The following is a 15,222-nucleotide window of genomic DNA, read 5'->3' on the forward strand; positions in this document are numbered from 1 at the left end:
AGAATGGGGGGGGCTGTGAGGGGAGAGAATGGGGGGGGCTGTGAGGGGAAGAGAAGGGGGGGTGCTGTGAGGGGAGAGAAGGGGGGGGCTGTGAGGGGAAGAGAATGTGGCGGGCTGTGAGGGGAGAGAAGGGGGGGTGCTGTGAGGGGAGAGAAGGGGGGGGCTGTGAGGGGAAGAGAATGGGGGGTGCTGTGAGGGGAGAGAAGGGGGGGGCTGTGAGGGGAAGAGACTGTGACGGGGGCTGTGAGGGGAAGAGAATGTGGCGGGCTGAGAGGGCTCTAAGGGGGCAACGCTGCCCGAGGAAGGGTCTGGGCCGGCCAGCCAGGACCTCCCCCCGGGCTGAACAAGGCCGGGCGCGGCTGAGGGACTGCTCATGACAGAAACCCGCCTAACCTCCCCGCTCACCGGCGCACAGCGGAGCGCAGCTCCCGACGCTGGCACGCAACTGCCCGCGACCAAGCCAAGCAACTGCCTCCCGCCTGCCGGCGGCCGCCTCTGCGCCTGCGCCGGCCGCAGTGCAGGTCGCCGTACCTCCCGCCCGCCAGGGGGCGCTGTGTGGCCGCCCTCTTCTCGCCAGCGCCTGCCTTTGGCCGGGTGCGCGCGGCGCCGCTCTTTGGCGGGGCGGTCTCCGCCACAGCAGCGCGGCCTAGCCGGGCGGGCAGCCGCCATGGGGAAGAAGCACAAGAAGCATAAGTCGGACAAGCACCCCTACGAGGGTGGGTGGGCAGGGGGCCGCCGGGGAGGAAGGCCCCAAAGCGGGCGCGGGCCCTCGGCCCTCACTGCCTCCAGCCCCGTCGCCGAGGCAGCGCGACTTGGCCGGGCCCACCCGCCGGTGCGGTTGAAAAACTTGGGGGCGAAGCTGAGGGCGGGTGGGGAACGGGAAGGGGGAGAGCGGCCTCCGCGCCGCCGGCGGGCCCGGGGCAGGGAGGCTGCGGGTGGCCGCCGCGGCTCGGCCCAGCGGCTCTGCTGCTGTTCGGGGGAGAAGCAGACTCGGCTGCGGCGTCTGGAAAGAAAGTGCGGTGTGGCCGAGTGACAGCCTCTGCAGAGCGGCGAGGTGGCGCGGAGCTTGTGCGGCGTTAGTCGGGCAGGGCGCGGGAGCGCGTTCGCTGCGGTACTCACACGGCTTATTTCTCTGCTGTTGTAAGACTATGTAGAAAAGCCACTGAAGCTGGTGCTGAAAGTTGGAGGAAGTGAAGTTGCTGAACTGTCTACTGGGAATGCGGGGCTTGATTCGAGCCTATACGAAGACAAATCCGAACATGAAAAACACAAGGACAGAAAAAGGAAAAAGAGAAAGAAAGGAGAAAAACAAGTTCCTGGAGAAGAAAAGGAGAAAAGAAAGAGAAAAGTTAAGGTATGTATTGATGCTGGTGTATTTTGGCAAAAAAGAAATGCTTCGAATTTCTCTAGTCTTCACTTCAAAAGGTGAGCAGATACAACTGTAACTTGTATCCTTAAATTGGAATACGTTCAAACATATTAGTTTTGCCGATTCCTTGTCTCCAGGTACTTTTATTAGAAAAAGATGAGTTTCTGAAATTTCTCATCTTTCAAAAAATACTGGCAAGTATAAGAACACAGAAAATTAAAAAGAGGGGAAAAGTTCTGTGTCTAAATCATTTATATAAAACAGAATAAAGACTTTACAAGTTTTTCATTAAGAATGAAAAAATAATTTATCTCCCTCTTGGGGTTCTTAAAATGATAAGAAATTATAACACATCTATTTGAAACATTATAGGTACATCTAACTTTAAATTTACTGACTGTTTCTTACTAGTTTTTCTGAAACCTTCAAAAATCATACAGGCTTCACTGGAGACAGTTCTCTGTGCAAAGAATGTGCAGAGTTGTTCCTATCATGCTGTGGCTGCCTGTCACATTTTAAAAATAATTGTGTGATACATTGCATTGTATAGCTGAATTACCTTATTGTCCAGCAGATGGGGACAGTACATAAAGAATACAAGGCTTTTGAAGACTTTCAAACTATTACTATTTTTTAAACAGTGTGAGGTTGTTTTGAAAAATGCAGAGAGCATTATGTACAGTAATAATGCTTGGTTTGCAGGTTCTTGTAAGTTTCTATAGAAATCTTTCTCTTTCTAGGAGGATAAAAAGAAGCGAGATCGAGACCATGCAGACAGTGAGGGAGAACAGGAAATGAAATGTCAGACCCCTGTCAGGTTGGAATTGCCACCAGAGAAACCACTGACCAGTACTTTATCAAAACAGGAAGGTAGAAAAAAGAAAAATAAATTTATTTTGCTAATTCCAGTTTTCTTTAATTGACTCACATTTTATTGTTCGTTGTTTCTAGAGCAAGTGACTTAGCATTTTTTGCCAATCTCGGTGTTTTTCCCCATCTCATACAAAAATTTGCATTATGTTACTGTATACTTCCTTTGCAGAATGGTACCTGCTACCTATGTCAGAGTGAGCAGAACGTTAAGCAAAGCCAATGAGAAAAGTAGATGCCCTATATATGTTGTGGGTTTTGCCACTGTATTCTTTTCATTTGTGATGAATTCTCAAGTTGCATTGGTTTTGTTTAGTTGATTTCTAGTATCTTGGAAGTTGAGTACCTTTTGCAGTCAGTTCTCTCTCACACCCTTTCTCCCTCCACTTCTTTTTGATCTAGAGGTGGAACAGACACCACTTCAGGAAGCTCTGAATCAACTCATGAGGCAGCTGCAGAGGTAAATGTCTGTGCTATAGGCTTTCAACTCTATGAAATTAAAATAACGTACATTAAGGGAAGAGGCATATAAAAAGCTGAGTGAAAATATTATTGCTAAATATATTCCTAACAGGACTATTTTATTAAGAATGCATACTTCTGACTTTTCCACAGCTTAGGCTTCTTGTAAACACCTCCAGTTTCAGGTTTAAAGTACTTTTAAAAAACTTCAAAGAATAGGACAATTTTCCACTTTTTTTAAGAACTTTTTTTCAGAGAGGCACAAGAATTTGGAATAAACTTGCCAAAGCTTCTCTTACCTTGATTTCTCCTATTTTTAGCATTATTTACTATAAAAAGGAAGTATGCACTTGAAAACTTAAACCACGTCCTCTTACTATCTTAGTAACCAAATGTCCTTTGAATAAAACAATCAAGTTTGTGAATTTGCCGTTCTTTCAAGTAGTCTGTGGTTTAAGATACCCTTTTTTGACTTTAAGAATATCTGTGTGTTTTGTACAAGAGTGGTTGAAAGATCTTTCCCTTTACCTGTCTCACCAGATTAAGCTTGAAACTTTGAGAGTCTTTTCTTAACTTTAAATTTTTGAGATCTTGGTGTCAGTTTCGAGAAACTACCAACCAGCTAAAAAAAGTGCATGTGCTTGTTTTGTCTACCTTTCCATGCACACAGAAAGAAGCAGCCGTCTCTGGTTTTGAATCCTGTCTCAACTGGAAGCCATTGTGCAAGTGTTCCACTTGCAAGGTGTTGCAGAATATCTGCGCTGTGTGCTTCTGCAGTATGTATAGCAAAGTGCTTTTCACTGTACTGCAGCAACTTGGAGTAGAAACCCATAAGTCATAAGCAAGCCTCAGGAAAAAAGCCTGCAATGCCAAGGGTTTCACCAGTGTGTGTAGTATCAACACTGGCATAGAAGGCAAGTCTCATGCTACAGAGTTTAGTGAAAAGTAAAAAAACCAGTGGTTCTGGAAGAGAGATTCTTGCTGGATTATCAACTAAACCTGATCTTAAGGAGAAAATACCAGACAACTGTATTTGATTTTAATGCTATTAGAAGCACCCAGGAACATCAATGTAGGTCAGCAATCACCGAAAGTCTCAGGAAATTTTAACAGAAAAAACTACTAAGATTACATAACCTGAAAATTAACATAATCATAAATGCACAAATTCTATTACAACTTCTAGCAATAAGCTTTCCCCTCTGTTAATTTCAGAGCAGGTGATGATTGACAAGTGTATGTTCTTAGGACATTTGTTCCCTTTATTTTTCAGTGAGTTTGTTATTAAAAAAACACTTCTCAAAAGCCAAAACCTAAAAAAAAGCTGTTTTTTTAGTCTTATTGGGAAGACAGGTAGTTACCAAAATGTAGAACTAACTTCTAAAATATGTTTATACATTTTTGGTATATGGGTTTGCATATGGGATCTTTTCAACCTTCAAAAGTAAAGGGTTATGCTGTCACAAGCCATTTCTAGCTTTATGGTTTTGATTCCTTTTCAGTTTAGTCCTTTCTACTTAATTCCAAGCTCAATATGTTCTTTTTTGTAAGTTGAAACGTAAAAACCTGTCTTTTCTTAACAGAAAAGATCCAAGTTCATTCTTTTCATTTCCTGTGACTGACTTTATTGCCCCTGGCTATTCCATGATCATTAAAAACCCAATGGATTTTAGTACCATGAAAGAGAAGATCAAGAACAATGGGTACCAGTCCATAGAAGAATTAAAGGTAATTCTGTAAATTTTATTTTGACTACATACTATGCTCAATTGATTTGAACTCTGGTATTTTATGAGAATATGAAGATGTCAAAAACCAGTACTTCTGCCTGAAGAAATGTTTCTTGTTGAATTTTTGTGAGCAAATGCATTCTGGAAGTGAAAGAGAAAACACTTCCAGTTTGTAAATTTGCATCTCAAAAAGATGCGGATGGTTTCAGTTTTTATGCAGGTTTAAATAGAACCTGTCAGTTTGTCCTTCAGCATGTCATTTTAGATCTTTACTTAAGAATGAAAATGTTAGCATTTCTGTCAGACTGCTCTCTTTTTTTGAATGTATTGCCTCTCAAAAAACAAGGAGTCTGGTGAATTTATTGGCTTGCCTGCCTGCTACAACTTTGTAATTTGCCTCCTGTCACCTCTGTGCTAGCCAGGCTTATCTAGTCATGTAGATCCACAGCTAGTGAAGGCAAGAGGAGCTCAGTCCTGTTCGCAGCAACTGCTTAACCCTGTGCTGTAGTGTGTTTCATGGATTTGAGGGCCTGTTTTGAAGGCCCCTAAAGCTTTTTGAGGTTGAGGGGGCTTGTTTTATTTTGTTTTTTTCAGCAGAAGTACCAGGCTAGATGGGGACCCGAGAAGTGTAATTTGTAATTAACAGTTGAACTCAGGCAAATGTTAGTTAATAGTATGGGGTGTATTTTCTTGCACATTCTTCTTTACAGCTCCAAAACTTAAGAAGAATATTCCCTGTTGTTTCAGCTGCTTCTGGTTAGTTTTTCATTTTAACTTTGTGTCTTTGTAAATAGCTGAGAATGCAGAACCTCTACAGGTAGGTATGTTTTATCACAGTGAGCATAGAAGTTAAGTTTCTAGCTCAGTCATTGAAGAAATGACCTTCAAACTAGCATACATTTCTTTTCGTTGTTGTAACTGGAACTTTGGCATATTGCTTATAATGTTTCAACTTTGAAGTGCAGCTTTTCTGGTTTTCAAGTTAGCTTTATTGTCTCTTTTTAGGTTGCTTCACTTGGTTTTTCTTTTGGTGGCTGCTGATTGGTCAGGGAAGTTGGTCATTTTAGCTAAGACAACTTCCATTAAAACTTTAAAAACTACAAACAATAATGAATACATAAGAATACTTTCGGGATGTTTATTGGGGTGCTAGTTTGGAGACTTTAATTTACATGCTTATTTCTGTTTAAATTTTTAATATCTTAAATTCATTAATTAAAAATGTTCTTTGAAGTTCTTTTTCCCTAAAGCTCAAGACACTGCAGTTGCAGAACGATTTTAATAAAGTATAATTTAAAATTTTAACTTTCACTCCAAAATTATTAATGTCTGCACAGGATAACTTCAAACTGATGTGTACTAATGCAATGATTTACAACAAACCAGACACCATTTACTACAAAGCTGCAAAAAAACTGCTGCACTCAGGGATGAAGATACTTAGCCAGGTAATAGAAAATATAAGACAAAATCATAAAAAATATGCGTCTTCCTTTTTGACCCCTCTTTCATTCCACTCTTCTTACAGGGATCTCATGAAAATTAATAAAAACTTGCTTAATATTTGTCAAATGGTTGCATATTAGAATTTAAATAGTACTTTGTTTTAATGCGCATGCTTTAGTACTGCTATCAGTTATTGAAGAAATATTTGCATTTAATGTTTCGTTTTTATAAACTGCCTTTATACTTGCTAGTATAAGAACGAACGAACCAAAATAAAATGGCCCTCTATGAGTAGGTTAAGAAATTTACTATTTATTGAAGTAGCAAATAAAAGGATTCGGTGTTTCCTTTTAGGAGAGAATTCAGAGCCTGAAACAAAGTATAGAATTCATGGCTGACCTGCAGAAGACAAGGAAACAGAAAGACAAGATGGAACTGCAGCAAACTGTGGAAAATGAAAATGGTCCTGGGAAAGAAAAAGGAGAACCTGTGGATGGTGACACCAAAGCATTCAAAACACCTAGCAAAGAACACAAAAAGTGAAGTATTCTCTCAATAACAATTATAGGATATATCCTTTAAATGCTACTGAAAAAAGATGACTTTTAGGGACCAGTGGATACGGGTTGCTTGCTTTCTGGTACTGCATGTACATTAAGACTACTTCATCTCAAGGCAGCAACTTTTATATAAAGTGTCCTCAGACCAAAAATAGTTTAGAATCTTTTATGATACTATCATTTTTTTTATGTGCCCTGTACTGCTCATCAAGTCCATTCCTTCAGTTATTTTCTATTTTAGTGTCTATTTCACGTAAGCAATACTGTTTTGGGGAAAGCTTGCAAACATGACCTTTTAAACACTTTGGTACAAATAGCTACATAGCCAATTTCAAGTACCTTTTTTTTTGGTGTAGTAGTTGTATTTGAAACATGTAAATGCATAGCTACAGAGCATATACTTCCTGAAATATCTTTTAGTACCTAGATATACCCCTTTCAATATTTTTAAATACTAGTGACTTTATTTTCACAGATCTGAAAATACAGATACTAAAATTGAGAATATCTAATATTTTATTTTACCCAGAATATCTTGTTAGTTTTATGGGAGCAATGACATAGAATCTGGCAACATGGTAAACTAGGACATCAGCATGGCTGAAGTAAGCTAAACAGAGAGGCCTTTACAGTTACTAGCATAAAAAAGCATTATTAAATCGTGCTTTTTTGTTAGTTATTTAGTCTATAAAAACAATTTGCACAGTTGGCACAAACTGTATCCTTTTGTGATATTTAGCCAATTGGTGTCTGTTAAATCTATCTGTTAAAGCTAGTAACTAAGTTGCGTGGGTTTTATTCACAGGAAGGACAAAGATCTACTTGAAGACAAATTCCGAAACAATAGCTTGGAAAGGGAACAGGAGCAGATTGATCGTATTGTTAGAGAATCTGGAGGAAAGTTAACGAGACGACTTGCAAACAGCCAGGTAAATTTTTGTGTATCTGGTAACTCCTTTTACTTTTTCATAAACCAGACTTCCTTAGCATCTTACATCAGTTGAAAATTGAGGTATGCTTTTACTACAGTTTACTCCATTTTACCTGCGAGTGATCATCTGTGTAACATTGTTAAGAAAAAAGGCCTGTCAGTTGAATGCATGAATGTCATCAGCAGAGCAAGTTCAGCTTAAATTTTCAGAAATTTTAGCTAAAGTAGTCAAAACGAATAGTAGGAACCTCATGAAAATATCTCAAATCTGACCTGCAAAAAAACCACGTAGTTCGGAAACAGCGACATACCTATCTGATAAAAGGTTATTAATGTTACAGAAGGAACCCAGTTTGGTAATACTGGGCCCATTTAATTTTCTACATGCAGTGGTATTCTATCTCTTAGCCTCTGCAAAATTGTTAATATTTATCATAATTTCTTAATTCCTTGTGCCTATACCAATAATAAAGTTAACCAGTGAAAATAAAAAAGTTGGAGCAGCACTTCCGAGTCTGATCTTTCCAAATCCCTTTCTGATTCCTACAGATAAGACAGTTTCTATTAGATGTTTTTATTAGTTTAAGGACTATGAAATTTCAACAAATATGTAAATTAAAATTTACACTGATTTTATTTCAGTGTGAATTTGAAAGAAGAAAACCAGATGGCACAACAACTCTAGGCCTTCTTAATCCAGTTGACCTTACTGCAGGAGGTAAGTTGGCATGCTTCAGGTAATAAGTAAAATAAATAACCTACCTGGTCTGCTGCTTTTTTGCTGGGGCAGATCAGCAAATGCTGGCCAAGAACCTAATGCTTCTTGGCAGTCTGATAAAGATCTGGATTTTAAAAGCTGCAGCTGACGGAGTACATAGATGGGGGCCAGTTGTGGCTGTTGTTAAAAGCAGCTGGAGGGAGCCCTCTGTGGCTGGTTTTTCTCCTTTTCACATCAGCTGTTTGTGAGAGCTGCAAGAGGAAGCTTTTGCCATTTGAGAAGAGACTACCTGCTATATGCTTGGGCACATTTAATTCCTGGAATCCCCTTAAGACTGGCCCTGGTATAGAGTGCAGTGTCTGCTGACCCAGAAGGTCACAGATGTTCCAGAATTGGGCACTGGGAGCTGTCTGGGTCCCAAATCATTTTGTCATGTCAGTGCCATCTGTGTAGTGCCACTAGCTAAAAGAGTGCAGGTGCTTGACTATTTAACTGCCAGCTCATTACGGAGCTGAACTGACTAGGGCTCGAATGGACAGAAACCAAGCTGAAGACTTGGCTTCTCCCTTCCCCCTACTTGTGCAGCAGGAACCATCAGGAAGAATAAATAAAGTGTGGTCTTTCAGGTTAAGAATCAGATTCTCTTTGATATTGCAGCCTCTGTGGGGGAAGGACAGGAAGGAGGAAGACTGATAGTGAAAACTTAACCGTTAGGTTACATCTTCTATACTTAACTAGTATTACCATTTATTTGATCTGTATTCATGTTTAAGACTACACACAGTCTTTAGAATGAAGCGTTTGGAGAGGAAAACACACTTCGAGAGTTGTATCCTGTTTATGCTGAAGTTTCTGGCTATGAGTATTAAATGAGTTCAGACATCTTCCTACATCACTTAACTATGGCTTCGTTATTTCTGTATTCTGATATATCCTCTTGTAGAACCAGGTTACTGCCCTGTAAAGTTGGGTATGACAGCAGGAAGACTTCAGTCCGGAGTTAATACATTACAAGGGTTTAAAGAAGATAAAAGAAACAAGGTTACTCCAGGCAAGTTCTGACTTTTTAAAAAAAATATATAAATCCTCCTTAGAGAAACAAAATATGTTGATCTCATTACTAAAACAAATACTTTAGCACTAAGTTTATCATTAAAAAAACCAAAGTACATTATTGTGTGTATGTCACATAACTGAACAGCACATCACCAAAGTCTAGCTTAATTTACACATACAAAAATGGAGGCGTATTTAATAAAATGTTTATCTATACTGAGAAGAGGAACTATACCAGATAGATAAAGGTTTTTGCTAGCTTTGAAAGGGCGTAGTGGGGAGCCTGAGAACCTGTTACCGGCACCAAACTGAATTTTCATACTGTGTTAAGGCTTTACAGTATCGTTAATGAAACATTTGTAAATAAAAGTGGATTTGATGTAGGTGTTATAGTGTGAACAGATGGTATTCTGTGAAAGTTTGTTTTCACCATAAGAAATATGTTCCTAAAAGTTTCTTTTTTGGGATTGTTTTACAACCCCTTCTCATTTTTATCTGATACATGCATATCAGAGTTAATAATTAGTACTGTTGTTACTCACTAGTGACATACCTGAATTATGGACCCTATAGTTCCTATGCTCCAACGTATGATTCTACATTTGCCAACATAAGCAAAGAAGATTCTGACTTAATCTATTCAACATATGGGGAAGACTCTAATCAAGGATCTTTCAGGTAATCAAACAACTAGGATGCGTATGACCGCTTCCATGTACAGAAGTGGTTATGGGCAACTCTGCAGTATGGGCTGTGTCTTTGCTGTTGTATGATGTCACTATTGTCTTTATGGCCTACTGGGTTTTGTTTGTTCATTTTAAGAAACAAATACTTTAATAAGAGAATTTGCCTGTAAAGTGAAATTAGTCAAGGTTGAAGGATTTTGATGCTACTAAAACATAGGAACATAGAGTCTAAAGTCTAAGTAGCATTAGGTCCTCTGAAGGACTCATGTTCAAAGCCAGAAGAATGCTGAGTGGTACAACTGTTTATCCAAACTGGCTTTTTTTAACATTAATGAACTTAATTACTGCCTTGAGTGAGATGCATCTTTGTTAATGTCAAATACTGACCAAACTCCTATGGTAATAGCGGGAGAGCTGAGTCCAGAGACAGCAATTCCTAATTTCATTCTTAAATAGTGTGTGTACTGCTTAGTTTTCATACTATTTACTACAGTAATAATAATTAATTCTCATTGTTTCTATTCTTCTTCATTATAAAAACTTGAGAGTTAAGTCCTTTTGTTCTACGAGAATCTCAAAAATAGGATATACAGTGGTATAAATTCATATTAAACGTGGGAATACTTAAGCACAGTGCAAATGGCAAGTGCCTGTGCAAGTTTGCTTTGTTTGATGCAGCTGCCTGAGGCGGTATACTCTTCCTTGTTTTCCAGTTTTTATTAGGAATACGAGTAGGTTCCTCAGCTACAAAGGGCATGGGTAGTTAAACTGAAGCAAGCCGTTTAGATCAAATTCTGTGCTACTTTCTGTGTTTTCTATGCTGTAAATACTCGTTTGACTTGTAAGTAACTTTTTTCCACTGAATATTTGGTATGAAAGTAGTCACCATAATTATCTTTTGAGCTTTCAGTATTCACGATTTTTTGATCAAATCACAAGATTATCCCTTCTTAATGGCCGATAGTTTGCTGGATGTTCTAACTAAAGGAGGACATTCTAGAGCTCTTAGAGAACTAGAAACGGTAAGAGCAAATTTGTGAACTGTCTGGTCTTTGGTTTTAGCACACAAACTATAAAGCTAGAGAAAGGCAATACTGATCCCATTGATGGGCTCCCTTTTAATTGCTAAAATGTGAAAGTGAAGCTTGATCTTTGTCCCCAGTGGACGGATTTTCTGGAAAGGGGTTATTCTGACTTGTTCATTAGTAAAACCTGAAAATTAACAAAATATTGTAGATAGAGACGGAGTTACACATTCTTTCCCTGTCTACTCTCCCACTCCCATTAGCACTAGCTCCTGTTCCATTTAGTAAGAAAATATCAATTAGCAGTTTTTTTAGAAACGAGGTGATTATGGACAGGCTTTCTTGTTCACATGAGAAGTTTATCATGTTCTTAGCAGCCACAGTTTAGTTCAGGAGAATTAGTAACTAGTTTTTCCCTTTACTTGCTGCAGTGCTTTTAAACTCAAATTTATGTACTATGTAAAAATACTAAACAGCTACTCTTCAAATTCTTAGGAGATTTCCATACCTGTACACATCAAATGTGACAGGAATCAAAGGGGCTGATTTGACAATCCAAGAATTAGTTGAGAATCTGTACAGGACAGCTGTTAACTGAAAGTCTTGATTAGAGTTTCACATCTGTGTAAACTACTATCTGAAATAAACAGATCATAGGCTTTTACTAATGGGTCAAATATTAGCTAAATTAATACTAGACATAGTTCATGGATCAAAGATCAACCTTTGCTTAGCATTCCTAGTTTAGCTCTTTTCTAATACCCAATAGTGACACTGACTCACAGGGTTCAACCACTACTGTAGCAAGTATTGAAGAGAAATACAGTTATGTACAGAAACAGAAAACATTTCAGCCTCTAGTAAGCAGCCTGCCTCTTCTTCTTGCCACCCCGTAAATAATCTCTGATGTGACATCACTGGGGAAAAGCATGTGGACTTTGTGAAGAGCGATAAAATATGTGCTGTAAAAATGTATTTTAGTGGCATTAATATCTGAAGAAAGCCCTCTAAAAAAAGGCTGCTTTTGTAACTTGGTTTACAGAGAAAGATCATTGTGACATTGTGTATTTACCTGACTTTATAAAAATACTGAATTTTGTAAGGTTTTACTCTGAACCTAAAGATTACTTTTAATACCTTTAAAAATGCTGTCTCTCTTCAGCCACTGGAGGAAGCTGAAGGCCCACATGAAAGAAGCGATGCAACGAAAGATGTAAAGGTAAAGTTTTTCTATATGAATTAACTACTCTAATCAAATTGTCTAACCCTGCGGTTAGAAAACTGCCTCAGCTTTGGCCTTGAATTTTGGCCTAAACTCTGGTTTAGGTGAGCTGAAGGATTTATTTTGATTGTGATGCTGAACGTAAGTTAACTACATCATTTATGAATGCCCCCAGTGTTTTTGGCAGATGCCATTTTCTATTTGAGCATGAAATAAATGGTAAACTGAGTAACTGTAGAACAGTAAGTTTCACAGGGTGTCTTTTCAGCTCTCCCTCTATCTTTTCACTTTTTTGTAGGCTAATTTTTTCCCCAAAGAATGTTGTTGTTTCAAGGCTAACCTAAATATTATCTCAGTTATTACTTAGTGCCTTTTTTTTTAGATTACAGAAATTGATATTGCTGCCAGGTTGGACTCTGCTAATAACGACAGACTTACAGCACTAAAAGCAGTTACAAACTTTGGCATGCCTATAGAAGAGTTTGATTCTGAGGGTGAGTTTTCTTGGTACTTGCACTTCTGATATATCTGTAACCATTCGGTTTCTCAGTCCCTTCGCATAGTCAGCCTGACCCTATTTTATGTCGTAAAGTCAGTCAATACACTCTCTTACTAGTTAGGACTTTCTTTTCTTCATTAAACAGAGGCTGAAATCTTCCAGAGGAAACTTGATGAAACAACGAAACTGCTGAAAGAACTCCAAGATGCTCAAAATGAGCGACTAAGTACAAAACCACCCCCTAATATGATATGTCTTCTGGGTCCATCTTACAGAGAGATGCACTTGGGTAAATACACTTTTTTGGATCATTGCTGCAGACTGAACAAGTCCCAACTTGTATCAACTCCAAGACAGACAAAGGTTTAGGAGTTACAGTGCAGAATACGTGCCCTTGTAGGCCTAGAAGATAAATTTTTTTGTGTGTAAAGCCAGATGAAAGTTTTGAACAGTAATTACAAGTATTTCTTCTTACTAATAAACTTCCCTAGAACTGATTGGGAGCTTTCCCTATGCCATGGGACAGACAATGGCCCAGCACCTCTAACTCACTCCACTATTTTTACAGTGTCTTTGAACAGGGGTTGCTTATGTGCTACGACATTCTTATTGTAAGGCTAGCTTTATTCCAGGTTTGATCTAGTTAACAGTCTATCTTATTATACCAATTAATACCAATCATTCTTTAATTATTTGAGCAAAGTTTCTCGTCTCGCAGGTCGCCCAGCCTGTGATAATGGCAACCTCCTAAGATAGGGCTGTGTGCAGAGCCTGTCTCTCTTGCAAGAAAAACGAACTTCTGCAGTACCAACTACAGCATATGTGGTCTAAATGAACCACCTTGCTGTGATAAGATAAATCCCCCATTACTGACAAAATACTACTACGTTGTATTATAGGCATTGTATCAGTATTATTATAGTTGTATGATACCAGTAGACGTGGTATTTGATCTCGTTTACCTTTCTTAAAAAGTCTTAAGTGCTTACAGTTTCCTTCCTGAAGGAAACCACATTCATAGCAAGAACAACAGTCTCCCTAGTTCCTATGCAAAACTAAAAACACAACTGCTGCGTGGTACCACTGCTCCTCTCCCAGCTGCTGTGTTACTGTGACCCAAGCATCGCGAGCTTCCTCGTTAACTTTCAGTGTTTCTGGATGGCAGCAGCCATTTCACTCCTGTTCTTCTTAGCCATCTCTTTGGTAGGTCCCAGTCTCCCTTGCGTGATTGCACACAGGGCAACAAAATGTTGCAGAAATGTTATTTAACAACTGTTTACAGGGTGAAGGGCTCATGTCGGCCATTTTGTATCTATATGTAGCATCTAAATACATCCACTTACCTTTTCTAGCTGAGAGGGTGACCAATAACCTGAAAGAACTTGCACAACAAGTGACTCCAGGGGATATTGTTAGTACATACGGAATCCGGAAAGCAATGGGAATCTCTGTTCCTTTACCTGATGCAGAAGACAGCTGGGTAGATTTGACAGAGGGTGAGTATGCAAAGATGTATTGTAGCATCTGTTCAACTAAAAAACCGCATCTGCAAATCATTAGACTGGCTTGTGGTAGAACTTGCAGTAACTTAGTTCCAACTTGCAGTTCTTTTCCCCTTTTTAAAAATTTGTTTCTCATGGAAAGTTGCTGTGTTTGGTTTCAGTCCAGAATTAATCTTTTGGATGTATGGAACTTTGGTTCAACTACATAAAATAGTTATTTTACTATTCAGCTTATAGCATTGCCAAATTTTAATGCTTGGCAGTCCATTCAATTTTAGTTTTTCCATTTAGTGTGAAGTTAGAAGAGTTAAAATTCTGAGGACATCACGCTTCCTCCATCTCCCGGCTTTCGGCTGTGCACTTATGCCTTTTGCTTAGTTTGGCCAGCTGTAGTGCTTTGTAAGTTGACAGCATCAGTTCAACTCTCTCATCCAGCCAAAAGTAACTACTGGTTTTGCTGGATTAAGGAGTCTGGTCAGTGGAAAACCTATGTGCCAGAACCAGATCATCTCCCCCTTATGGCACGTACATAAACTGTAAAAGGATACCCAGAGTTTGTGTTCACCCCCAATTTTTAAGGCAGGTAAGAATGTCCTTCCAAGAAACGTAATTCACACAACAAATTTACTCAGTCTGTGGCTTATAAAAAATTTCAATTACGATGTTATTTAATGAAAGGAGCGGGGTTACTTCAGGAACTTACCTTTTCAAGGAAACTGCTCAAGAAATCTCAATTTCAAAATTACTGAGCAATTTCTTTTTTGTAGCACTGTACAAGAGGAGCTCCGTAGCTGAAACACAGCATTTTCTTGGGCTGTTACAGAACATACAGCTCGCTCAGGGCTATGTGCACAAACAGCAGCTGACTTCAGGAATACTCTATTGTGTAGGCATGTCTTTCCTTTAAAGCATATATAAGCTAAGTGACCTGGTATCCGTTGTGACCTTTCAGACTTTCAGGAACCCAAGAAGACCATCACCATCCCTGAACATGAGTGTGGTCCAGTTACAGTCTGAAGCTTTGGTCGAGTTTACAGCTGTTTGTTTGATTCTGTTTAAGAACCAGAAAAACTTCCTTCAGGTGCATTCACCAGGTGTGTGTATATTGTGTGTTAAATTACTTCTCTTTATTATATTTTGGGACTG

The 15,222-nt window shown here is 39.2% G+C and overlaps 1 protein-coding gene across 2 annotated transcripts; it reads left to right on the forward strand.

The window, feature by feature from the left end:
- The first annotated feature begins 215 nt into the window (after window positions 1-215).
- On the forward strand, window positions 216-15,222 carry BRD7 (bromodomain containing 7). 2 transcript variants are annotated; one of them, XM_082005599.1, is made up of 17 exons: window positions 216-716; window positions 1,146-1,354; window positions 2,110-2,239; window positions 2,642-2,699; window positions 4,285-4,429; window positions 5,769-5,879; window positions 6,232-6,416; window positions 7,243-7,366; window positions 8,011-8,086; window positions 9,030-9,137; window positions 9,688-9,820; window positions 10,739-10,850; window positions 12,016-12,072; window positions 12,458-12,569; window positions 12,720-12,863; window positions 13,927-14,070; window positions 15,029-15,222. In XM_082005599.1, the coding sequence occupies exons 1-17, from the start codon at window positions 374-376 to the stop codon at window positions 15,091-15,093; spliced, it is 2,256 nt and encodes a 751-aa protein (XP_081861725.1). In that variant the 5' UTR covers window positions 216-373; the 3' UTR covers window positions 15,094-15,222. The 2 variants fall into 2 exon arrangements, with proteins under 2 accessions (XP_081861725.1, XP_081861726.1); XM_082005600.1 differs by having other exon boundaries at window positions 12,016-12,066.

This window comes from Phaethon aethereus, assembly GCF_964289735.1.
Source record: "Phaethon aethereus genome assembly, chromosome: 13".
Lineage (NCBI taxonomy): Eukaryota > Metazoa > Chordata > Aves > Phaethontiformes > Phaethontidae > Phaethon > Phaethon aethereus.

Excerpts from the sequence above, each read along its gene's own strand:
- BRD7 (XM_082005599.1), top strand. The coding sequence starts at position 374 with ATGACAGAAACCCGCCTAACCTCCCCGCTCACCGGCGCACAGCGGAGC. Across the intron at positions 7,367-8,010 it reads GACGACTTGCAAACAGCCAG|TGTGAATTTGAAAGAAGAAA; the intron begins GTAAATTTTTGT and ends ATTTTATTTCAG. Across the intron at positions 12,864-13,926 it reads TTACAGAGAGATGCACTTGG|CTGAGAGGGTGACCAATAAC; the intron begins GTAAATACACTT and ends TACCTTTTCTAG.